Here is a 25,150-nt window from a genome sequence, read left to right on the forward strand (position 1 = left end):
GAGATCGCGGTATGCGTTCAGTGTCTATGCATACCGCGATCTCCGGCGCCATACACATTCCTCTTACCTGTAGCGGCTCCATGCGTTCTTCTGTCTGGAGCCAGACTGCGCAGGCGTGTCGCACTTGTGCAGTCTATAGAGGCTTCAGACAAAGGGACGCTTGTAGCGTTATATTATAGATAGCTATTGAGCCCGTTCTACGCCCGGGTGGCGAGCATTTTTATAGGTATATGGTCTCCCATCCTGGTATTTGTGCTGCCCCAATCCTGGTATTTGTGCTGCCCTCATCTCTATCCTGTTATGCATGGCACCCCTCACCCCCAATCCTGGTATGCATGGCACTCCTCATCCCTATCCTGGTATTCATAGTACCCCATCCCTCATCCCTATCCTGGTATGCATGGTACCCTTCATCCCTATCCTGGTATGCATGGTACCCAATCCCTCATCCTAGTATGCATGGTACCCCTCATCCCTATCCTAGTATACATGGTACCCCTCATCCCTATCCTGGTATGCATGGCCCCTCATCCGAATTCTGGTATGCATGGCACCCCTCATCCCTATCCTGGTATGCATGGCACCCCTCATCCCTATCCTGGTATGCATGGCACCTCTTATCCCTATCCTGGTATGCAGGGCACCCCTCATCCCCAATTCTGGTATGCATGGCACCCTTTAACCCCAATCCTGGTATGCATGGCACCCCTCATCCCCAGTCCTAGTATGCATGGCACCCCTCATCCCCAATCCTGGATCCTGGTATGCATGGCACCCCCCATCCCCAATCCTGGTATGCATGGCATCCCCCATCCCCAATCTTGGTATGCATGGCACCCCTCATTTCAAATCGGGTATACATGGCACCCCTCATCCCAATCCTGGTATGCATGGTACCCCATCTCTCATCCTGGTATTCATAGTACCCCATCCCTCATCCCTATCCTGGTATGCATGGTACCCCTCATCCCTATCCTAGTATACATGGTACCCCTCATCCCTATCCTGGTATGCATGGCCCCTCATCCGAATTCTGGTATGCATGGCACCCCTCATCCCTATCCTGGTATGCATGGCACCTCTTATCCCTATCCTGGTATGCAGGGCACCCCTCATCCCCAATTCTGGTATGCATGGCACCCTTTATCCCCAATCCTGGTATGCATGGCACCCCTCATGCCCAGTCCTAGTATGCATGGCACCCCTCATCCCCAATCCTGGATCCTGGTATGCATGGCACCCCCCATCCCCAATCCTGGTATGCATGGCATCCCCCATCCCCAATCTTGGTATGCATGGCACCCCTCATTTCAAATCGGGTATACATGGCACCCCTCATCCCAATCCTGGTATGCATGGTACCCCATCTCTCATCCTGGTATGCATGGCCCCCTCATCCCAAATTTTATATACATGGCACCCCTCATCCCAATCCTGGTATGTATAGCACCCCCCATCCTCCAAACCTGGTATGTATGTATGGTACCCAATCGCTCATCCTGGTATGCATGACTTTCTCATCCACAATCCTGGTATGTATGGCCCCTTCATCCCTATTCTGGTATGCATGGCACTCCTCATCCCCCAATCCTGGTATGCATGGCACTCCTCATCCCTATCCTGGTATATATGGTACCCCTCATCCTGGTATGCATGGCACCCCATCCCTCATCCTGGCATGCATGGTACCCCGCATCCCTATTCTAGCATGTATGGTACCCCGCATCCAGGTATACATGGCACCCCTCATCCCAATTCTGGTATGTATGGCCTTCTCATCCCTCAATCCTGGTATGCATGGTACCCCATCCCTCATCCTGGTATGCATGGTACCCCTCATTCCTTTTCTGGTATGCATGGTACCCCTCATCCTGGTAGGCATGGCACCACATCACTCATCCTGGTATGCATGGCACCCCACATCCCTATTCTATTATGTATGGTACAACTCATCCTGGTATACATGGCACCCCTTATCCCAATTCTGGTATGTATGGCATCAACCATCCCCCAATCCTGGTATGTATGGCATCCAATCCCTCATCCTGGTATGCATGGATCCCTCATCCCCCAATCCTGGTATGCATGGCACCCCTCATCCCCCAATCCTGGTATGCATGGCACCCCTCATCCCCCAATCCTGGTATGCATGGTACCCCTTATCCCCCAATCCTGGTATGCATGGCCTCCTCATCCCCCAATCCTGGTATGCATGGCACCCAATCTCTCATCCTGGCATGCATGGCTCCCTCATCTCCAATCCTGGTATGCATGGCACCCAATCCCTCATCCTGGTAGGCATGCCACTCCTCATCCCCAATCCTGGTATGCATGGCACCACATATTCCTATTCTGGTAAGCATGGTACCCCTCATCCCTATTCTGGTATGCATGGTACCCCATCCCTCATCCTGGTATGCATGGTACCCCGCATTCCTATCCTGGTATGCATGGTACCCCTCATCCCTATTCTGGTATGCATGGTACCCCTCATCCCAATGCTGGTATGCATGGCACCCCTCATCCCCAATGATGGTATGCATGGCATGCCTCATCCCCCAATCCCGGTATGCATGGCATCCCTCACCCCCCAATCCTGGTATGCATGGTCGCCTCACCCCCAATCCTGGTATGCATGGTCCCCTCACCACCCAATTCTGGTATGCATGCCCCCCCTCATCCCCCAATCCTGGTATGTATGGCACCCCTCACCCCCCAATCCTGGTATGCATGGTATCCCTCATCCCCCAATCCTGGTATGCATGGTATCCTTCATCCCCCAATCCTGGTATGCATGGGCCCCTCACTCCCATCCTGGTATGCATAGTACTCCTCATCCCTATCCTGGTATGCATGGTACCCCACCCCTCATCCCTATCCTGGTATGTATGGTACCCCTCATCCTGGTATGCATGGTACCCCTCATCCCTATCCTGGTATGCATCGCACCCATCCCTCATCCTGGTATGCATGGTACCCCTCATCCCTATCCTGGTATACATTGCACTCCTCATCCCTATCCTGGTATGCATGGTACCCCACCCCTCATCCCTATCCTGGTATGTATGGTACCCCTCATCCTGGTATGCATGGTACCCCTCATCCCTATCCTGGTATGCATGGCACCCAATCCCTCATCCTGGTATGCATGGCACTCCTCATCCCTATCCTGGTAAGCATGGCCCCTCATCCGAATCCTGGTATGCATGGCACCCCTCATCCCTATCCTGGTATGCATGGCACCCCTTATCCCTATCCTGGTATGCATGGCACCTCTCATCCCCAATCCTGGTATGCATGGCACCCCTCATCCCCAATCCTGGTATGCATGGTATGGTATCCTGGTATGTTCTGAACTGTTCAGTCTGTGACTGCTCTATGCCAGCAGAGATCGGTGTCAGTCACAACAGGCAGGGAGTTAAAGTAGTTAGCAACTACCTGCTCGTTAGTTCTTAGGAAATTATTTTAAAAAATTAAATAGTCCTGGATAACTTCCTTAAGTGTTTTTTATCAGCTTCAGGGTTTGAAAATCGTCTAGTGGGAAAAAGAAAGTGCATGTCACTTCTTTGAAGCCACTCCTGATGGAATTTGCTCCAAGCTAGACACTGTGAAATCAGAAGGCAAAAGAAATACCTATTCTAAAATGCTTCAAAAACTCCTCAAAACTGCTTCAGGAAACTCTTCAGGATATGAAAAACTTTTCCAAAAATGCCTCAAAAGGAGCACTTTCCTGTAGCGGTTCCACTTGAAAACCACAAAAATACTCCATGTGCTCATACCCTAACAGGATACTGAGAATCTAAACATTGTATCTCATATCATGAGATATCATTCTCATTCACTAGATGGCACTACACAGTCTTTTCTCACAAATCATACATTATAGTCTCCTTTAACCCCTTCCCGCCACGGCCAACTTAGTTTTTGCACTTTCATTTTTCCCCACCTCCTTCTCAGAGCCATAACTTTTTAATTTTTCCACCAACAAAGCTGTCTGAGTGATGGTTTTATCCAGACAAGTTGTAGTTTTGAATGACACCATTCACTTTACCAAATAATATACTGAAATATGGAAAACAAATTCTAAGATCATTAAAAAAAGGTAAAAAAAAAACCCTGCTATTCTGCCATCGTTTATATTAACCGCTTCCAGACCGCCCACTGTACATAAACGTTGGCGCTGCCTGGGCTCTGTGCAGTGCCGACGTTTATGAACGGTTGGTGGTCCCGCAGCCCTCAGGACCCCCAGGGTCCTGCAAGTGCTTCGGTTGTGGTTCAGAGCGACAGCTCTGACAGGGAACATCATCGGGACCTGATTGGATCAGGTCCCAATGATGTTAACCCTTTGCTATCTTCTATATGCCGCAATCTATAGTGATCGCGGCATATAGAAGATAGTGAGAGGAGAGGGGGTCGTCCACTTACTTCTCCGACGGCCCCCTGATGTCTTTCAGGACCTGCCGTTGTTATGGTAGCCGGCGGTCACATGACCGCCTCCGGATCTGCCATATATGGTGTCCTGCTAGGCTCAGCCTGCAGCTGAAGTCTAGCAGGAGACAGACAGTGTAAAACTGTCAGCACAGAGCTCTCATGCAATGCAATACATGTCTATTGCATTGCATGAGAAGTGATTAGAAAAATAAAAATTAATGTCCCATACAGGGACTAAGTAAAAATGTAAAAAGAAGTCTAAAAAATGTTTTCAAACTGTTAAAAAAAAAAAAATCACAAAATAAATAAAAATAAATAAATAAAATATTAAACCAATAAATCCGTATATTTATGGAAAAACAAAAAAAGTACACATATTTGGTATCGTCACATCCGAAACAACCCGATCTATAAAACTGTTACACTAATTAACTCCTTCTGTGCACACCGTAATAAAATAAATAAAAAACGGAGCAAAAAACTATGCTTTTTCATCATATCGCCAAAAAAAAGGGGAAAACAATGTGATCAAAAAGCAAAATGGAAATAAAAATGGTACCGCTGAAAACGTCATCTTGTTCCGTAAAAAAAAAGCCACCATACAGCTCCATCAGCCGAAAAATAAAAAAGTTATAGCTCTCAGAATAAAGCGATGCAAAAAAAATATTTTTTCTATAAAATTGTTTTATTGTGTAAAAGCGCCAAAACATAAAAAAAATATAAAGTAAGTGTAGTATCGCTGTAAATGTACTGACCCGAAGAATAAGGCTGCCTTATCACTTTTACCACACGCAGAACGGCATAAAAAAAAAACTCAAAAAACAATTCCTGAATTGTTGGTTTTTGTTAATTTTACCTCCCAAAAAATGGAATAGAAAGCGATCAAAAAATGTCACGTACCCAAAAATGGTACCAATAAAAATGTCAACTCGTCTCGCAAAAAACAAGCCATCACATGACTCTGTCGGCCGAAATATGGAAAAATTATAGCTCTCAAAATATGGCAATGCAAAAACTAGATTTTGAAAAAAAAGAGTCTTTTAGTGTGTGACAGCTGTCAGTCATAAAAGCCCGATATAAATCTGCTATCTCTTTAATTGCACTGACCCGAAGAATAAAGTAATCTCATCACTTATACCGCACGAGGAACGGCGTAAAAAAATAAATAAAACCAATTCTTCACCTGCTACTGATTTGTTTATTATGTCTCCCAAAGATCGCCGTAAGGCTCTGCTCACATTTATCTTGCGCTCTGCGCTGAGCACTTACACCAGAGTTTCCGTGTAAATCTCTAAAATACGTGATTCAGACGTAACCCACGGCAGAAGATTCCCTGTAATGAGGCAGATATAGGCCACTGTGGATGCCGTCTGGCCTGTGATCCCACGGTGTCAGTTTTTTTAGGCGTGCATAAAAGTGCGGTTGGCCACAGTTTTGTGCACTTCTGAAAAAAAGGACACCGCTAAACAGAGGCCAGACAGAGTCCAGAGTAACTCTGCTGCCTCATTACAGTGAATGGATCCCGCAGGGGTTTCATCTGAATTACATCACTTGGTCACTTGGAAATTTAGATGGAAACCCCGATTTAAGTGCTCAGCCTAGAGCGCTGGATAAATGTTACGTAAAATGTTCCCAATAAATGCTTCCACTCAGTCCTCAAAAAAAGCTAGTCCCCACTCAGGTCCGTTATCTGTTAAAAATATAAGGGACTTCCAAGTTACTGGTAGCAGAAAGGCTCTGGAAAAGCGAAATGGCCCTTGCCCCCCAGAAGAAAATCAGAAAATTTTGTGCTCTCAAATCCAAATGCCTATTCTCCAATAATTTGTTCTCCAATTGTCAAATAGCGCTCCGTCCCTCCCAGATCTCGCCGTATGGCTAAGCGGTATGGTACAGCCACATATGGGGTATTGCCACGTTTAGAAGAAATTGTGTGACACATTTCGGCACCATTTTTACCCATTGCCCTGTGTGAAAATGTAAAATCTGAGGGTAAAACATTTTTTTGTGGTAAAAATATAATTATGTTTTCTTCACTGCCCAATGGTATAAATTTAAAAATTAAAAAATACTCACTACTTCCCTAGATGAATTCCTTGAGAGGTGTAGTTTACAAAATGGGCTCACTTGTGGGGGTTTCTGCTGCTTCGGCATGTCAGCGACTGTTCAAATGTGACATGGTGTCTGCAACCTATCCCAGCCAACATAGCGCTCCTTTCTCTTCCGAACCCTGCCGTACACCAAAGCAGTGGTTTTCCCCCACATATGGGTTATCGGCATACTCAGGAGAAATTTCACAACAAATTTCATGGTGCAATTTCTCCTGTTATCCTTATGATAATGCAAAATTAGGGGATGAAAAACATTTTTTGTGGGAAAAATGTGAAAATTTTATTTTTACTGCTCAATATTATAAACTTCTGTGAAGCACCTGGGGGTGCAAGGTGCTCACCACACATCTAGATAAGTTCCCTAAGGGGTCTAGTTTCCACAATGGTGTCACTTGTGGGGGGTTTCCACTGTTTAGGCACATTAGGGGCTCCCCAAATGCGACATGGCGTCCTCTAATTATTCAAAAAATTTTACATTCAAAAAGTCTAATGGCGCTCCTTCCCTTCCAAACCCTGCAGTGCGCCCAAACAGTGGTTTTCCCTCACATATGGGGTATCGGCGCGCTCATGAGAAATTGCACTACAAATTGTGTAGTCCATTTTTTCCTGTTACCCTTGTGAAAATAAAAAAATTGGGTCTAAATTAACATTTTTGTGAAAAAAAGTTAAATGTTCATTGTTTTCTTCCACATTCCAAAAATTCCCATGAAACACCTGAAGGGTTAATAAACTTCTTGAATGTGGTTTTGAGCACCTTGAGGGGTGCAGTTTTTAGAATGGTGTCACTTTTGGGTATTTTCTGTCATAAAGGCCCCTCAAAGTCACTTCAAATAAGATGTGGTCCCTAAAAAAATGTTTTTGTAAATTTTGTTGGAAAAATGAGAAATCGCTGGTCAACTTTTAACCCTTATAGCTTCCTAACAAAAAAAGTTTTGGTTCCAAAATTGTGCTAATGTAAAGTAAACATGTGGGAAATGTTATTTATTAACTATTTTGTGTGACATATCTCTCTGATTTAAGTGCATGAAAATTCAAAGTTTGAAAATTGCTAAATTTTCTAAATTTTCACCAAATTTCCGTTTTTTTCACAAACGCAAGTGATATCGAAGAAATTTTACCACTATCATGAAGTACAATATGTCACAAAAAAACAATCTCAGAATCAGGGGAATCCGTTGAAGCGTTCCAGAGTAATTACTTCATAAAGTGACAGTGGTCAGAATTGAAAAAATTGGCCTGGTCACGAAGGCAAAAACAGGCTCTGGCGCGAAGTGGTTAAACTTTGTTTTACAGCGTTCATTGTGCAGTAACATGATTTTCAAGGTCAGTACGATTATGGTGATAGCAAATTTGCATAGTTTTTTAATTTATGGAGTTAAAAAAAATTCTGCAATTTGTTTAAAAAAAAGTATGGATTGTGTTGCCATTCTCTGAGACTCAAAAAGATTTTATTTTTCCACCGATGAAGCTGTGTGAGGGCTTTTTCTTGTGATGAACTGACATTTTGATTAATACCATTCTGAGGTATTATACAAGGTTATACAATCACTTTTTATTGCATTTTTTAGGGAGGTGTGGTGATGAAAACCCGCAATTCCGGAGGTTCAATTTTTTTCTCTCTAGCTTAATTTTAGATTTTGATAGATTGGAATTTTACAGACACAGTCATATGAATTATGCCTAATTTTTTATTTCTTTATTTTTAACCCTTTCACCCCTCCCCCCTCCAGTCTGTTTTCACCTTCCTGACCATGTCAAATTTTACAATTCTGACCACTGTCACTTTATGAAGTAACAACTCTGGAACGCTTCAACGTATCCCAGTGATTCTGAGATTATTTTTTCGTGACACATTGTACATTATGTAAGTGGTAAATTTGGATTGATATGATTTGTGTTTCTGAAAATATTTAGCAATTTTCAAACTTTGAATTTTTATGCCCTTAAACCACGCAAAATAGTTAAGAAATAACATTTACCACATGTGTACTTTATATCAGTGTTATTTTTTAAACATATATTTTTTACTAGGAAGTTGGGTTAAAAATTTACCACAAATGTTTCATTACTCCAACCAAATGTATAAAACCTATTTTTTTGGGACCTTTTATCTATGGGTGTGGTGAGCACCTTGAATCCACAGGTGCTTCACAGAATTTTATAACTGAGCCATGAAAATGAAAAATTACATTTTTTCCACAAAAAATATTGCTTTAGCTCCAAATTCTCATTTTTACAGGAGTAGCAACGAGAAAACAGATGGCCACATTTATTGTGCAATTTCTCCTGAGTATGCCGATATCCCATATGCGGTGAGAAACTATTGATTTGGCACACGGCAGGGCTCTGAAAAGAAGGTACAATGTTTTGGAGCACAGACTTTGATGAAATGTTTCGCCGGTACAATATTGCATTGGCAGAGCCCCTGAGGAACCAAAACAACAGAAACCCTCCACAAGTGACCATATTTTGGAGTTGATTTAGGGGTGTATGGAGATATAGTTTTATTGAGAGTTTTGCAGTATGAGAATTTATAATGTGTTGGCCTATGTAAATTGTGTAGAGTACATCAGGGTGGCATATGTGAGTTGTGTGGAGTACATCAGGGTGGCATATGTAAATTGTGTAGAGTACATCAAGGTGGCATATGTGAGTTGTGTGGAGTACATCAGGGTGGCATATGTGAATTGAGTAGAGTGCATAAGGTTGGCAGGTTGACATATCTGAGTTGTATACAGTACATTAAGTCGTGCAATAAAGTAGAGTAAATCAGAAATAAATTTAGTAATCCATGGATGTGTGGTAATTAACTTTGAAACAGTATTTTATACACAGGTCAGTTTTTTGGGGGCAGGTGTCCTGCCTTATTCCTTTTCTGTAACACACTTTGCACTTTTTTTGCGTCCTCCCTCTCCTTGCAGTTTGAGGGACCACATTGGGGAAATGTTGGCCTGGTACAATACGGGCACCTTCAGTTCCAGAAGTACTGGGGCCCACTACTTCCTGACTTCCAAATATTAAGGCCTTGATCACAACCTCGTGAAACTAAAGGAATGTGTCGGTCTGGCCTGTACATTGTGATAGCATTGCCATCTGTACGATGTGCACGGATAGCCTTTTGTACCACACTTTTGTTTTCCCCTTGGAACTATAAGGCTGGAGGATATGATGAGAGAGATCAACTCCACCAATATTCTTCTAGTACCCCAGGACACAGTTTGTACAAAACGTGACAAAAACAAAAAACTTGCGACTAAAATTGAGCATGGATACTGATAAGTGATGTGCATCATTGATCAGCACTCCGTGGTAGCACAACACACACACTGAAGTGGTGTGACAGGAAACATCAAAAACTAATAGGAAAAAAAAAGTTCTGGTCAGAAATTGAGCATGGTTGCTAATCAGTGACGCACACGGAAAAGGTGCAAGGAAAAAAAATGCTAAACTGCTGCCATCACTGCGTCCAATATCGGATATGGGTTAAAGAGAGGGAGACTTTGATCTTCTAATCAGTTTATAATTTCATCTACATACAGTATATGTCCTTGATGATGGCCATCTTATTTTGGGAAGTTGTCAAAGGGAACCTGTCAACAGCCCCGTTTTACATATGGAAGTAGTAGTAGTGTGGCTGTATATCTGCTAGTTCACTATTAAAAATTATCCTTTTTTTGTTGAAATGTGGCGGTCATGAGAAATCTAGCACAGAAGATTTTTTTAGAGTAAAAGCGTCTACACAGCCATACTTCCATATGCAAAAATGTTTTGCACGTCACAATTTTCCTATTTATATTTTTTAAATATTTAGAAAACCATGTGTCATTTCCTTTACACTTCACAAATACTTGCTACTTTGTGTTGGCATATCACATAAAATCCCAATAAAATACATTTAAATTTGTGGGTGTAACGTGAAAAAGTGTTGAAAACTTCACTGGGAATGAATACTTTTTCATGACACTGTACTATATGACAAAATTAGCTTTATGGGAACCCTGTTTCTGAGAGGTGTCACACTTAATTAAAAATGTAAGCTGATAACATTATCAATATACTCTGTTAGTATTTGACTGTTCACTATAAAGAATCAAAGTAAAATTTCTACAATATTCTTACACTGTATAACCAAAGATTTGAAGAATCATCATTCCTTTTCCTTCTTTGATTGGGATGATAATCCAAAATGTTATTATCAGACTTATCATGAAGAACATGATGTGCAGTAGAAAGTATCCTACAGAAACACAAAGAGATGTGAAATATTGTGATATTGTATATGGTGTGCTAACTAGAAACTGGAAAATTGTTCAATAACTTATATGTTCTATAACCGACAATAAGAGAATTTTTTTTTTACCTACCCCACAGCAAATATGCAATCTGATTTCCAGCATATCGGATACTGGCTGCCTGAAATGTAATCACAGTAAATAGTTTGAAGAAACAAGTTTTGATGCATTTATATGCAAACTTGATCTATTCAAGCACTTCAGTTACATGCTACGCAATGCACTAAAAAGGGTGACAGAGCAAGCTAGTAATATTGGCCGCACCGATATGAACGGGTTCCAGTAACACTCTAAGGCCACGTTCACACGTTCCGTATTTGGTCAGTATTTACATCAGTATTTGTAAGCCAAAATCAGGAGTGGAACAATCAGAGGAAAAGTATAATAGAAACACGTGCACCATGTCTGTATTTATCACCCACTCCTGGTTTTGGCTTACAAATACTGGGGTAAAATACTGACCAAATGCTGAATGTGCAAGGCTTAGTTCACACTATCATATTTTTGGACTGTGTGCCGTCCGTGAAAAAACAGACAGCACTAGGACCAATATTATTCAATGGGGTAGTGCAGATGAGCGATTTTTTCTTCACAAACCAAATCTGCATGTGAAAAAATATCACAGCATACACTAGTTTCTTCTGTGTATTGGAAGAGACTCACCCATTCAAGCATACAGATGTGCAAAAAATTCAGATGCCACCATATAGCATCCATGTTTTTTGCGGATACATTGCAATTCTTGAACATAAACGGTAAATGGTATTGTCAATTATTAATATTAGCTGCTGTGAAAAAACAGATTGCATATGGATTATACAATTTTTTATATGCACATGTGAACTTAGCCTAATGTATATGGAAACGCCAGCCAACTGTTAGGGGAGATATTGATCAGGCATGCTCTATTTTGGACTGCCGATCGCTTTGTTCTCCCGGAGATAAGCCACCGGTAGAGATGTCTGTCGGTGACTGTCTCATAGAGAACACGGGAGTGCTCAGCCAAATAAGTGAATGAGTGCTCCTGTGTATGGGAGATATGGCCAAGATAGCTCTCGGCCAAATAGTCAACCTAAGCATTGTTCGGTTGACAGACATTTAGGGTATGTGCACACGATGCAGAAATGAAGCAGAAAATTTCTGCATCATTTCTGCATCTCCCTGGCAGAAAAAACGCATGCAGATTGTGCATGCGTTTTTCCTGCAGAATACATGCGGATCCACATGCAGATTGACATGCGTTTCCGCATGCAGATTGACAAGCGCTTTCCAGGCGATTTTAGCATCACCTGGAAAGTGCTTGACAACTAGGTCACACTATATAAATCCATGCAAACAGCATGGATTTATATAGTGTGACCCGAGAGAGTGTATATACTTACCTCCGATGGCCCGCGCTGTCCTGCTTTACAAAGTTCCCGGCTGCCGGCAACTTTGAATTGAAAGACCTGCCGACGTCAGCGTCACGTGACCCGTCACATGACTCTGACGTCACCGCAGGTCCTACAACTCACTGCAAGTGCCGGGAACCAAGCGGGAGCGCTGCGCGGGCCGACAGAAGGTAAGAATACATTTATTTTTTATTTTATTCTTTTTTTACAGCTTTTTTAATGGTACCTGGGTGTGGATGAGACTCTCCTCTCCTCCACACCCGGGTACCATCCGCATATTAGAACGCGCCAATAACGCAAGTACAAATGCTGTCTTGCGGAATTGGCGCGTTCTAATGCAAGTCAATGGCGGCGAAATCGCCGCGTTTCCGCAAAATTAATTGACATGCTGCGGATTTTTGACCGCAGCGTTAACGCTGCGGAAAAATCCGCATCATGGGCACAGCTCATGCGGATTTCCATTGGGGAACATTGCTTCCCTTCTACCATGCGTTTTTCATGCGTTTCCGCGGCGTTTACGCAACTGCAAAAACGCCGCGGAAACGCATGAAATACGCATCGTGTGAACTCAGCCTTAATGTGTATGGGGAACTCTAGCTGCTGTGGGTTTAAATAGGGAGTGGTCCTACTCAAGGCTCAAAGCAGAGAGCTGATTATAACAGATAATCAGCACTTTGCAGCAAGACATAGACACTTTGTCTGTGAGGGACCACAAGTCCCAGTCAAACTAATGTAAAACAGGAGTGTGTCTAAATCCTCCAATGCCATTGACCGTGCAAGCACAGCATTCTAAATCCCTATCTATTTTGTGTTGTAATCTAAGCTATTTTCTAATATGATTGCAGTAAGATTTCCCTACGGTTCCCTAACTACACAATCTAACAGCTATTCCTTTTTTTTCCTATTTCCTGTGTGATGACGCTTCGTTTGAGAATCCCAGTGCATGCTGGGATACTCAAACAAAGCACCATCAGAGCAGGGGGCAGGGGCTGCTGTCACTCCTACAGCCCCTGCCCATTCCCCGAAATTAAGTGTCATCAGTGACACTGGTTTCAGGGGCTGTGCTCGTCCCTGCTGTGTCCCTGCTTTGCGATTTTCACAGTGACAGTGTCCGCTATGTTGTCAGCTCAGATCAGTAATAATCAACCGGGAACAGCGCGGTGTCAGAATACCCAGCATGCAGGAGACTAGCGCCGCCCTCGCAAGTGATGTCACTGGTCTCCTGCATGCCGGTGTTATGAACTGCTACAAGCACTAAGGAAAGATAGGAAAACTGTCCCTACAATAGGACTAAGCTGATTCCCTATGATGCAGCGGGGGACCTGTTCCTTGTGAACAGACCCGCCTAAGTCCTCGGCTAGTCTGAACGCAGACCTATAGATATAAGGAAGGGGTCCCTACAAGAACTAAGGACTGGGATATAGATGGACACCTCATAGCAGAAATTGTAGCAGAGCAAAGGCAAACAAACCAAAGTACTAGTGGTCCAAGGGCCAAGCAAACTACTGAGATAGGTACAAGGCACCTGGCTAGCTTAAGAGTAAATGAAACACTGAAGTCCAGCAAGGCCAGAAGGGCGGAGCTGGATTATATAGGCAGAAAGTCATGCGACCAACAAAATAGAAAAAAACTAACAGGAGGGTTCTAACAGTACCCCCTCTTCTATGAGGTTCCTCCAGATCCTCCAGGCCCAGGTCTATCAGGAAACCTCTTGTGAAACGCTCCGACAAGTCTAGGAGCAGAGACATCATCCGCCTTTACCCAGGAGTTATCCTCGGGACCGAAACCTTTCCAAGCGACGAGATACTGCAATCTCCCTCTATGCCATCTAGAATTAAGAATGCGAGAAATTTCATATTCACCGTCTTCCACCACCGGAGGAACAGAGACAGTGGAGTCCGTATCCGAAACATCAGCTTTTTTCAATAAGGAAACATGAAACACTGGATTAATCTTCCAGGAGGTGGGAACCTCCAACCTAACAGCAGATTGGTTAACTACCTGAAGTACCTTAAACGGCCGTACAAACTTCGGGCCCAATTTCTTAGAAGGAATCCTCAACCGCAGATTCTTAGAGGACAACCAAACCATGTCACCAACCGTAAACAAAACCTCTTGACGTTTCCTGTCAAAGTACCTCTTAGATTTTTTGTTAGCCTCTTGAAGGTTACAACGTACATCAGTCCAAACTCTCTCCAAATCACCGGAAAAATTCTCCTCCTCCGGCACAGCCGATACCAATTTGGAAAATGACCCAAACGACGGATGTCTCCCAGTACAACAAAAAAAAGGAGAACACCCAGCAGAAGAGGATGTATGGTTGTTAAGAGCAAATTCAGCAAGTGGCAGAAACTCAGACCACCCCTCCTGATTGTCAGCCACAAAACAACGCAAAAACTGTTCAACATTCTGGTTCTTTCTTTCTGTCTGTCCATTAGACTCATGATGATATCCAGATGAAAATGACAAATGAACTCCCAACCTGTCACAAAAGGCACGCCAAAAATGAGCCACGAACTGAGGTCCCCTATCGGAAACAATGTCGGTAGGAACGCCATGGAGTCTGACAATTTCCTTAACAAAAGCCTTAGCGAGTGTCTTAGCGCAGGGCAGTTTGATGAATGGAACCAAGTGACACATCTTGCTAAAACGGTCCACGACCACCCAGATGACAGTGAAACCCTCAGAGGCAGGAAGGTCAGTAATAAAATCCATAGCAAGATGCGTCCAAGGTGCACTAGGAACCTCCAGAGGGCAAAGCAACCCCGCAGCAGGAGCATGTGAAGACTTAGATCTAGCACACACAGTACATTGACGCACCCACTTAATGACTTCCTTCTGCCACCCAGGCCACCAAAAACTGCGACCTATAAGTCTCTTATATATAGAAAAAGCCTCGGCACTCAAATATTCAAAGCGGTGAAATTTTATTTGCAGTCCATAAGTATAGATTATTTGCAGTCCATAAGCATAAAAAACGTTTCGTTCATAGTGACCTTCATCAGTTAACGTTTGCAGTATATAGTAGGGTTTGGAAAGTTAAATCCTTATGGGATCAGTATGATGCGGACCACCTTTAGAGTGAGGGACTTGTCAGGCTCCACAACGCGGTGTCCACCGCGTTGTGGAGCCTGTCAAGTCCCTCACTCTAAAGGTGGTCCGCATCATACTGATCCCATAAGGATTTAACTTTCCAAACCCTACTATATACTGCAAACGTTAACTGATGAAGGTCACTATGACCGAAACGTTTTTTATGCTTATGGACTGCAAATAATCTATACTTATGGACTGCAAATAAAATTTCACCGCTTTGAATATTTGAGTGCCGAGGCTTTTTCTATATATCAGTGGGTTCGGCCCCTACTTGTGCACCAATATACAGTAGTGCAGCGATTTTTTCACATTATATAAGTCTCTTAATCTCAGAAATTCCTGGATGACCTGCCAACCGAGACTCATGACACTCCACAAACAAATCTCTCCTACAGTTCCTAGGCACAAACAACCTCCCATGGGAAGTGTTAGATGGGGCATCCTCTTGGGCTTTCAGAATCCCATCTTCCAAAACGGAGTCCAATGCTGCTATCACAACACCTTCCCGTAAAATGCTCTCCTCCTCCTCGGTACCAACCATGGGAGAAAAGCTGCGAGATAAAGCATCAGCTTTTACATTCTTGGTACCCGGGATGTAAGTAACAGAAAAATTAAACCGCGGAAAAAAAAGTGCCCACCTAGCCTGACGGGCATTCAAGCGCTTGGCAGCATCAAGATAGATCAGATTCTTATGATCAGTAAAAACCTGAATGGGAAATTTAGCACCTTCCAAGAGATGACGCCGATGTTCAAATGCGAGTTTAATAGCCAGCAATTCCCGATTACCAACATCGTAATTAAGTTCGGTCTCAGAAAATTTTTTTGAAAAAAAAGCACAGGGATGTACTCCATCCTTGTTTTCCTGAGACAAAACAGCACCGACCCCCACCGAAGAGGCATCAACATCGACCAAAAAAGGCTTGGTCTCATCAGGCTGCATAAGGATGGGGGCAGAACTGAACCTCTCCTTGAGATACACAAAAGCTTCAATGGCCTCAGTAGTCCACTGAACCGTATTCGCACCTTTCCTGGTGAGATCGGTCAGCGGCTTAACAATTATAGAAAAATTCTTCATGCATTTTCTGTAATAATTGGCGAAACCCAAAATCTCTGTATCGATTTCAAACCAATAGGCCTAGGCCATTCCTGCACCGCCTGAACCTTCACCGGGTCCATCTCAAAGCCCTCGCTGGAGATAATGTAGCCCAAAAAACTAATTCTCTGCACAGCGAACTCACATTTCTCCAGCTTAGCAAAAAGTGAATTGTCACTTAACAACTGCAATACCTCACGTATGCTCTGCCAATGAGACTCCAGATCCGGCGAATAAATCAAAATGTCATCCAAATACACCACCACATTCTTACCGATCAGCGTTCTTAGGATGTCATTAATAAGGTTCTGAAAAAACGCTGGTGCATTGGTAAGACCAAAAGGCATAACCAGATTCTCAAAATGACCCACCGGAGTGTTAAAAGCAGTTTTCCATTCATCACCTTCCTTCATTCGCAACAAATTGTATGCCCCCCGGAGATCAATTCTAGAGAACCACTTGGCCCCCACTAACTGGTTGAACAAGTCAGGAATTAATGGCAGTGGGTAGGAATTGCGTACGGTAATTTTATTAATTTCGCGAAAGTCCAGACATGGACGTAAACCGCTGTCCTTTTTTTTTTACGACAAAAAATCCAACAGCCACAGGAGACTTAGAAGGTCTAATGTGACCGGCGGCCAAGCTTGTCTGTATGTATTCCTCCAAGGCCTTTCTCTCAGGGATAGTCAGATTAAATAAGCGACTCTTGGGAAGAGTAGCTCCAGGGACAAACTCAATGGTGCAATCATAGTCCCTATGAGGAGGCAAAACTTGCGACTCCTCCTCAGAAAAAACCTTCCAAAAATCCTGAATAGATACAGGTAATTCCCCTCTTTCCATAGCAGCAATGCGACCGTTACAACATTTATCATAACACTTAGGACTCCAATACTTAATTTCATGGGTAGACCAGTCCAGTACAGGATTGTGCAATTTTAACCAAGGTAACCCCAAAACCACTGGAGAAGGCAAATTATTTAATACCGCCAAATCCAAATTCTCTTGGTGAATACCATTAATGGTGAGGGGAAATTCAAAAACCTTGTAATACATTTCAAAGGTGAGCCATCAACAGCAAACACAGATATAGGAGATGACAAAGGTTTGGATTCTAATTTAAGTTTTTCCAAAAATCCCTTATCAATCACATTGAGTGTAGAACCACAATCCACAAATACCCGAAATTCGATCAACTCCTCCTGAAACGAGGTGCTCCCAGAAAGAAATACTCCCTTTGAGTTTAAACAGGCTATCCGGGCGTAACTGACCTTTTTTTTTTCTTTGTTCAAACGAAGCACACAGTTCTTAATAAAGTGGTCAGATTTACTGCAATAAAAACATAATCCCTTAGCAAACCTGCGGTCTTTTTCCTGAGAATGGGGTGACATCGCCCCAATCTCCATCGGTTCTCCACCTTCCGAGCAGACCCTCTGAAAACTAGGAGCTGCCATAGCAGTAGATTTCTCTTCATTAATCCTATCACGCAGTCTCCTGTCCACACGTATAGCTAATTGCATTGCCTCCTGCAAGGTTCCAGGTGTTGGGAAGGCAATCAGCAGATCCTTAACCCTTTCACCTAGACCAGCAAGAAACAGACATTTTAATGCCGAGTCATTCCATTCCACTTCGGCCGACCATCTTCTGAAGTATGTACAATAATTTTCCACATCACCTGATCCCTGCTTCAAACGTCTTAATTCAGTTTCAGCAGATGAGACTCGATCAGGATCGTCATACAACAACCCCGTAGCAGAAAAAAAATCTTCCACTGATCTAAAACACAGATCATTAGGTTGGAGAGAAAAGGCCCATCCCTGTGGTTCTTTGCGCAAAAGTGACATTATAAACCCAATGCGCTGTGATTCATTCCCAGAGGATCTGGGTCTTAAACGAAAATATAATAAACAAGCGTTTTTAAAGGAAAAAAAATCTTGCTGTTTACCATGAAAAAAAATCTGGCAGTCCTACCTTCGGTTCCACAAAATGCGCTCCAGGACAGCTACTCACGTGTTGCTGGAGCTCGGCCACCTCCAAAGACAGGCGATGAGCCAAGACCTGAACCGACACCATGCTGATATCTGGATTTCTTTCCTTAGAGTGTTTTATTTTTGTTTTGGGCTGGACTTACTGTTATGAACTGCTACAAGCACTAAGGAAAGATAGGAAAACTGTCCCTACAATAGGACTAAGCTGATTCCCTACGATGCAGCGGGGGACCTGTTCCTTGTGAACAGACCCGCCTAAGTCCTCGGCTAGTCTGAACGCAGACCTATAGATATAAGGAAGGGGTCCCTACAAGAACTAAGGACTGGGATATAGATGGACACCTCATAGCAGAAATTGTAGCAGAACAAAGACAAACAAACAAAAGTACTAGTGGTCTAAGGACCAAGCAAACTACTGAGATAGGTACAAGGCACCTGGCTAGCTTAAGAGTAAATGAAACACTGAAGTCCAGCAAGGCCTGAAGGTCGGAGCTGGATTATATAGGCAGAAAATCATGTGACCAACAAAATAGAAAAAAACTAACAGGAGGGTTCTAACAGCCGGGTATTCTGACATCGCTCTGTTGCCAGCTGATGACAGTGACAACGTGCAAAGATGGACACAGCAGGGACGAGCACAGACCCTAAAACAAGAATCACTGATGACGCTTTATTTCAGGGAAGGGGCAGGGGCTGCAGCATTGCCCCCTGCTCTGATGACACTTTGTTTGATATTCCCAGTGCATTCTGGGATACTCAACTGAACCGTCGTCACATAGGAAATAAAAAACAGCAGTTTGATAGTGTAGTTAGGGAACGGTAGGAAATTTTGAATACAAGTATGTTAGAAAATATCTTAGATTACTGCACTAAATTGACAGGGATTTAGGATGATATTTAGTTAGACTTCGGACCACTCCTTTAAAGTTCCTAGGAATAGAGTGTATAGGTGTCCCAATACTTTTCTCTTTCTATTGTGTATTGTTTACAATTCTTGTAAAGTTCCTGGCCCTGACATTACTGATTTAAGTCTTTTTTTTACCTACATAGGCATCATTTGGTACTTCAACATACTCAACTATACTCCAGCTTTGCCCCTCCATTGCAATTCTATAGTTGTTTTTAGTTATAAGACCATTTATTCTGAATGATTGCAACATTCTAAGTGTCTTTATGTCCTTTATTTGTAATGTGGTATTTTTTTTTATTGTTGTGCTATAGAATAACAAATTTTATTGTTTGTACTAACGCAGGCCTATTTTGACTTTTGGATATTTGTGACAAGACAATTGTTTTGAATGACACTGAGGCCTCGAAAAAAACATATGCAGAAGCCAAACAGTCATAGACCTCGTCAGCAAGTGCCGCTAACTTTCTGTCTTTCTGTCGGGCCGGCTATTACAAAACTAGATGAATTGCTTCATGGGCAGGCAGAATAAACACATTTTAGCCAGGTGTGCTTGTGCAAACATTGAAACAATACTGCTCCAGAAACATTCTTTCAATGAAACAGTTGTATTAGACCCTTATCTCAACTTTAGTTTTGTTGCGCAAGTCTGGTGAAAAAGTTGGAAACCATCAACGATTAACGCAACAATGTTCTACAGAAGCCCAAGATTGTAATAAATCAGATTACTGACATTAATTACAAAGCATTACCAGGACAACAGCAGGGTGGCCAGTTTTTGGAATCTCTGAGGCACCTTTATAAAGTTTCTTCACTTCTTTTCTAAAACAAAGAATTAGTTTAGTAAACGGTAAAAAAGTGCAGCAGTAATGGAATTTGCAACAACTTTCCCACATAATTATTTTTTAAAGTATAATAGAAACATCTTGGCACACGTTTTTTAAGTGCTAAATAGTCTATATTTATCTTGAATTTTAGCACAGCACCAACAGTAATTATCAAGACATTAGCTTGTTTGCGTTTTATAAACTATAATCATTGGTGGTGAGTACAAGAGATTAATGATACCTGTAGCTTGAGAGCACATGCAAAACATAGATAACACTTGTAAGGACAGAAGGGAAGGTCGAATAAAACCAGCAATCTGTAAAGACACAAACACAAGAACAGTATGACTGCTAATAGTAGCACTTACTGTACTGAGTGACATTTATTTGGTGTCTAACCTTTTAACAATAGTAACATGATTATGGTTTGGTTGGAAAAGGAGAGATTAACTTTTCCCAGTATCCAATTGTCCAGGCCATTCACAGCTTTTGGTGAAATAAATAAATCTACAAGGAAAAACTGAAACAAGCATTAGCTGTAGATAGTAAAACATGGACCCCTGTCAATAGTTCAACTATAAAGTGCCATCTTAAACCTCCCATAGATACAACAGGTTCAGCCAACTAATGTGCATAGGAGCCTCGGACAATTTATTGTCGGGAGAGTTACAGTAAATGGGTTGTCCATTACTCGGTCAACCCCCCTCGGTTACAATATTCCCCCACACAGAACAATAACACCTTATACTCACTTCTGGTGTCATTCTATCACCGTCAGTGCAAAGTCTCCCAGGGCTTTTGTGACGTTATGTGCTTAAGCCAATCAGCACCTTCTAAAGGGACTCTTCTCTCTCACTTCCTTTGGACGTAACTGACAGCCAGAGGCCACCAGAAAGCAGCAGTAGCTCTCACTTTATCCCTATGTCAGATTCATCCAAAGGAAGTGAGAATGAAGAGGCCCATTAGTGCTGTCACTGATTATGTCACGTGAGCCTTGCAGCCAATGTCACGGAAGACCTGCCACCAAAATTGCTGTATTGGATCATGCACTGGATTTGAGTATAAGGTATTTTTATTCTACATGGGGGAATATTATAATTGGCAAGGGGTTGTCCAATTTCATCCATCATGTTTGATTTTAGACTGCCAATCCTTTTGTCCTTCCTGAGATAAGCCACTGTCAGATGTGTCTGGCAGCAGCTCTCGCATAGAGAACAAAGGAGCACTCAACCAAGCAAGCGCTCCTGTGTATGGGAGAGACATCCAAGATAGCTGCCGGCCGAACGATTGGCCAAACTACCATTCAGCCGACAGCCATCAAATGTGTATGAGGGACTTTAGGCTTAATTGGTGTGTAACATACATTATACAAGCAGATCAAACAGAGAACCACTGTCACGATCATCCTGGTGGGAAATTTAAAATGCGTATCCCATGCATAAATCTTCCATCTCTGTGAAGGAGTCTGCTCATTCCTACATAGAAAAGAAAGAAAACCTATGGGAGATCATTAAGAATAAACAAGCAGGGAATCAAAAACATGAGGCTACATTTTATTATGTTCTATTGTAAAGCCAGACATATAAATCAACTGATGCACAGAAAGGGTTATCCAGCTCCTTTAAAGGGGTTGGCCACTATTCATCTATTATAGTTCTAGCACCTGCATGTACATAAACCTAGCATTTCATCAATATACATTATTTAAATATAATAAACCATTTATGTGTCCCATTTTCCCGCAACTCACGCACCCAGGAATGACAAAATGGACAGTGATTCATCTATAAAAGTCGCTATAGGAGGTCTTGTGACCGCATCGTCCATGACGAGATGTGCGTTCACAAGTGGTCACATGATCTCATATACCGGCCCTCCATCTACATCCCACACATGGTCTTTTCTTACAGCATAGGTTCAGCAGAAGCCTGTGCTGGACAAGAAAATCACGTGACCACTTCAGGTTGCTTGAGGGAGTGTTTTCACAACACATTATTACTACAAACTATATAAATTGTACATGTGGTAATAATATGTTGTGAAAGTGTCGCTACCTCACGCCATCAGAGGTAACAAAGCGTGCTTTTTTTTATAATTAACACAATACTGAACAGCTGGGAGGGAGGAGTGGAAGTTGTAAGAAAGAAAATCTTTATTAGTAAGGAACACTGTTACACTATTACTGGCGGTCACATGATCTTCTCACCCAACACATGCTTCTGCTGAGCGTGATAGAATATATGGCACATCTCTCGTGCCAGTGACAGCAGGATAATGTTACCTCTGACAGGGACACTGTCAATCTAATCACAAATGACTAAGAGACATCATTTTTTGATTTTTTTTTTTTCATTTTAACTAACACGTGCACTAAATTATGAAATGGGCTGTTGCTTACTACTTATTTACCATCCGTTTCTATGGCGAAGTCACTTTGACATTACTAGGGCTGTTTTTGTATTGTATAACTCGAACAGGGTTGGATACAGTCCTAGGGGATCTCAGCATGTTACACATGTCTTTTCAGGGCAATTGTAGACTTTGCAGTATTGCAATTTGTAGTGAATTAATTTGCTGAAAATTTGGTGAAAAATTTGTTAAACCTGGGGAATTTGAATTTCAAAAGATTCAATCATGTCTATTTTTCTCCCTTAATAAGGAACAATTTGTATCTAACATATAGTGGTTTTGGCTCCCTCTGGAACAAAACCGTGGGATTATAAGTCATAGGTAAGATTAATATTATCAGCAGAGATGGGGAACCCGAACAGTAAAGTTCGGGATCCATACCGAACACCTAGTGTTCGGACACGGACCCCGAACATGGACTTCCTCAGGAAGTCCATGTTACTGTTCGGGTTTAGCACTCCAAACATTGAGTGTTTCCTGCACTGTCATGTGTGTGACAGCATGGGAAACACAGGCTCTGAATGATGGTAATCTTACTTATGGATCTGTAGCTGCATGAAAAAGTTCTCATGCAGCAGCAGTGCCGTAAGTGAGGTCACTGGTGTTCATCAGCTGATGAACTCCTGTGAACTTTCTCACAGCAGTTCTGCACTACACACTGCCTGTGTCAGTGTGTAGACGGCTGATGTGTTGAGCAGTGACAACAATCTAGTGCGAGGGGGCGCGAGGACACACACCCGCCTCAGAGCTTAAGTAAGTAAAATACTTTCTATCTTAATTATACAATAGCCCATGCATTAGGCTCCATGGCTTTAAGAAGTTCCACAAGGAATATTATATACTGCCAAATGCACTAGACACTTTATTTAGGGTTGACAAGCTCATGTTGCATTTTTGTATAAAATTAATTATTACCTTGCTCATGATATAGTGGTGGAGGACTGTGTTCTAGTTTTGTAGCACCATGTTGCTGTAATCTTTTTTAACTTTTTTTCAATAAAGATGATATGAATTTTCCAAAAAACTCTGGTCTTTTGGGTTCTTCTTAGACCCCGGTTTTGGTGTAGATTATATTTTGGAGTTATGTCATGTGATATACAGTACAGACCAAAAGTTTGGACACTCCTTCTCATTTAAAGATTTTTCTGCATTTTCATGACTATGAAAATTGTACATTCACACTGAAGGCATCAAAACTATGAATTAAACCTGACAGGGCACACCTGTGAAGTGAAAACCATTTCCGGTGACTACCTCTTGAAGCTCATCAAGAGAATGCCAAGAGTGTGCAAAGCAGTCATCAAAGCCAAAGGTGGCTACTTTGAAGAACCTAGAATATAAGACATATTTTCAGTTGTTTCACACTTTTTTGTTAAGTATATAATTCCACATGTGTTAATTCATAGTTTTGATGCCTTCAGTGTGAATGTACAATTTTCAAAGTCATGAAAATACGGAAAAATCTTTAAATGAGAAGGTGTGTCCAAACTTTTGGTCTGTACTGTATATAAAGATACTAATGAGTTTAATATTGTCAATCGTAAGCTGCCTGGTATTGATATGCAGTAGTCTGGTTCATAAAATAAGCCAGACTAGTAAATGCTGTGAACTTGTTCACAAGGACCATTGATCCAAATGAAAAATCACCTGCATGTTATCTCAATGTGGTATGCATTGAGCACATGGACAGCACAAACTAGCAGAATAAACGCTTTTAAATGAGCCCTAAAACTAACTGAGAATATTGGTCAAATTACTAACTTTACTGCAAGCACACTCACGTTTCAGCAGCAGATTTTAAGAGATGTCGGACATAGTTGGTCAAGTGCTGAGGTAACAAAGGTTCCTCTTCCTCCTATGATGATACAATTTACAAACCATATTTTAGTCATAATGACATGGAATGGTACCATATAGCCTGATATAAGAGAAGTCGCGAGGGAGAAGCACTACTACAGGCAAAAGTATATTTCCTTCAAAATACCTTTCTTTCAATCTGTCTGTAAAGAGAGAGAGTTGCCGTTATTAACACTTGTAGAAATCTCCCCATCAGAAACAGGCAGCAGAGTAGAGATGGCACTGGTGTGAAGATGAGTATGACTGAGGCCTGCAGAGGAGATAACGCTTGGTGTTAAATGATGCATTATGAAGTGCAGGCAATAAACCTTAAATGCTATTTCACAGCTCAATGCCTAATGCGATAATAAAATATTCCTTCTGTATAACAGCTTGTTGCTATGGAAAATATTACGGTGGCTACAACTATATATTATAATTTTTTTGTGGCATTAAAAATAGAGAAAACTTACATGAGCTAATCTCTGACATTGAAGCATATCTGCCAGCTGCACGCAAAACCTGCAAAGAATTTTAGTAAAATGCATTAGTTTTCGGTTTCTTTTTCATAGTAAGAATGATAGATCCACATAATAAACTAGTCACAAATTTTGGCAGGACTTAAAAAGGTTCTTGCATATTCAAAACTTATCACCTATCCACTTGTCACCTATCGCTGGTGGTCTCACAGCTGAATCCCCCAATGGCAGTCCCTTAGAGTATGACATTGGTTTATGCCTCCGAAAACCCTCATCCCAGGATAAGACAAACTGAT

At 42.2% G+C, this 25,150-nt stretch overlaps 1 protein-coding gene across 2 annotated transcripts in view; it reads right to left on the reverse strand.

The window, feature by feature from the left end:
* Positions 1-25,150, reverse strand: part of LOC141166213 (stimulated by retinoic acid gene 6 protein-like) — a 106,213-nt gene that overhangs the window by 32,970 nt on the left and 48,093 nt on the right. For both annotated transcript variants that reach the window (XM_073652681.1, XM_073652682.1), the window contains 9 exons: positions 24,849-24,897; positions 24,524-24,646; positions 24,321-24,394; positions 21,494-21,605; positions 20,530-20,650; positions 20,372-20,447; positions 20,056-20,125; positions 10,904-10,952; positions 10,659-10,776 (listed from right to left, as the gene is read on the reverse strand). In XM_073652681.1, coding sequence (XP_073508782.1) covers positions 10,659-10,776; positions 10,904-10,952; positions 20,056-20,125; positions 20,372-20,447; positions 20,530-20,650; positions 21,494-21,605; positions 24,321-24,394; positions 24,524-24,646; positions 24,849-24,897 — 792 coding nt within the window. The remainder of the gene's footprint in view (positions 1-10,658; positions 10,777-10,903; positions 10,953-20,055; positions 20,126-20,371; positions 20,448-20,529; positions 20,651-21,493; positions 21,606-24,320; positions 24,395-24,523; positions 24,647-24,848; positions 24,898-25,150) is intronic.

Source organism: Phyllobates terribilis, unplaced genomic scaffold (assembly GCF_046119375.1).
Source record: "Phyllobates terribilis strain yellow unplaced genomic scaffold, ASM4611937v1 Scaffold_11__3_contigs__length_659146591, whole genome shotgun sequence".
Taxonomy (NCBI): domain Eukaryota; kingdom Metazoa; phylum Chordata; class Amphibia; order Anura; family Dendrobatidae; genus Phyllobates; species Phyllobates terribilis.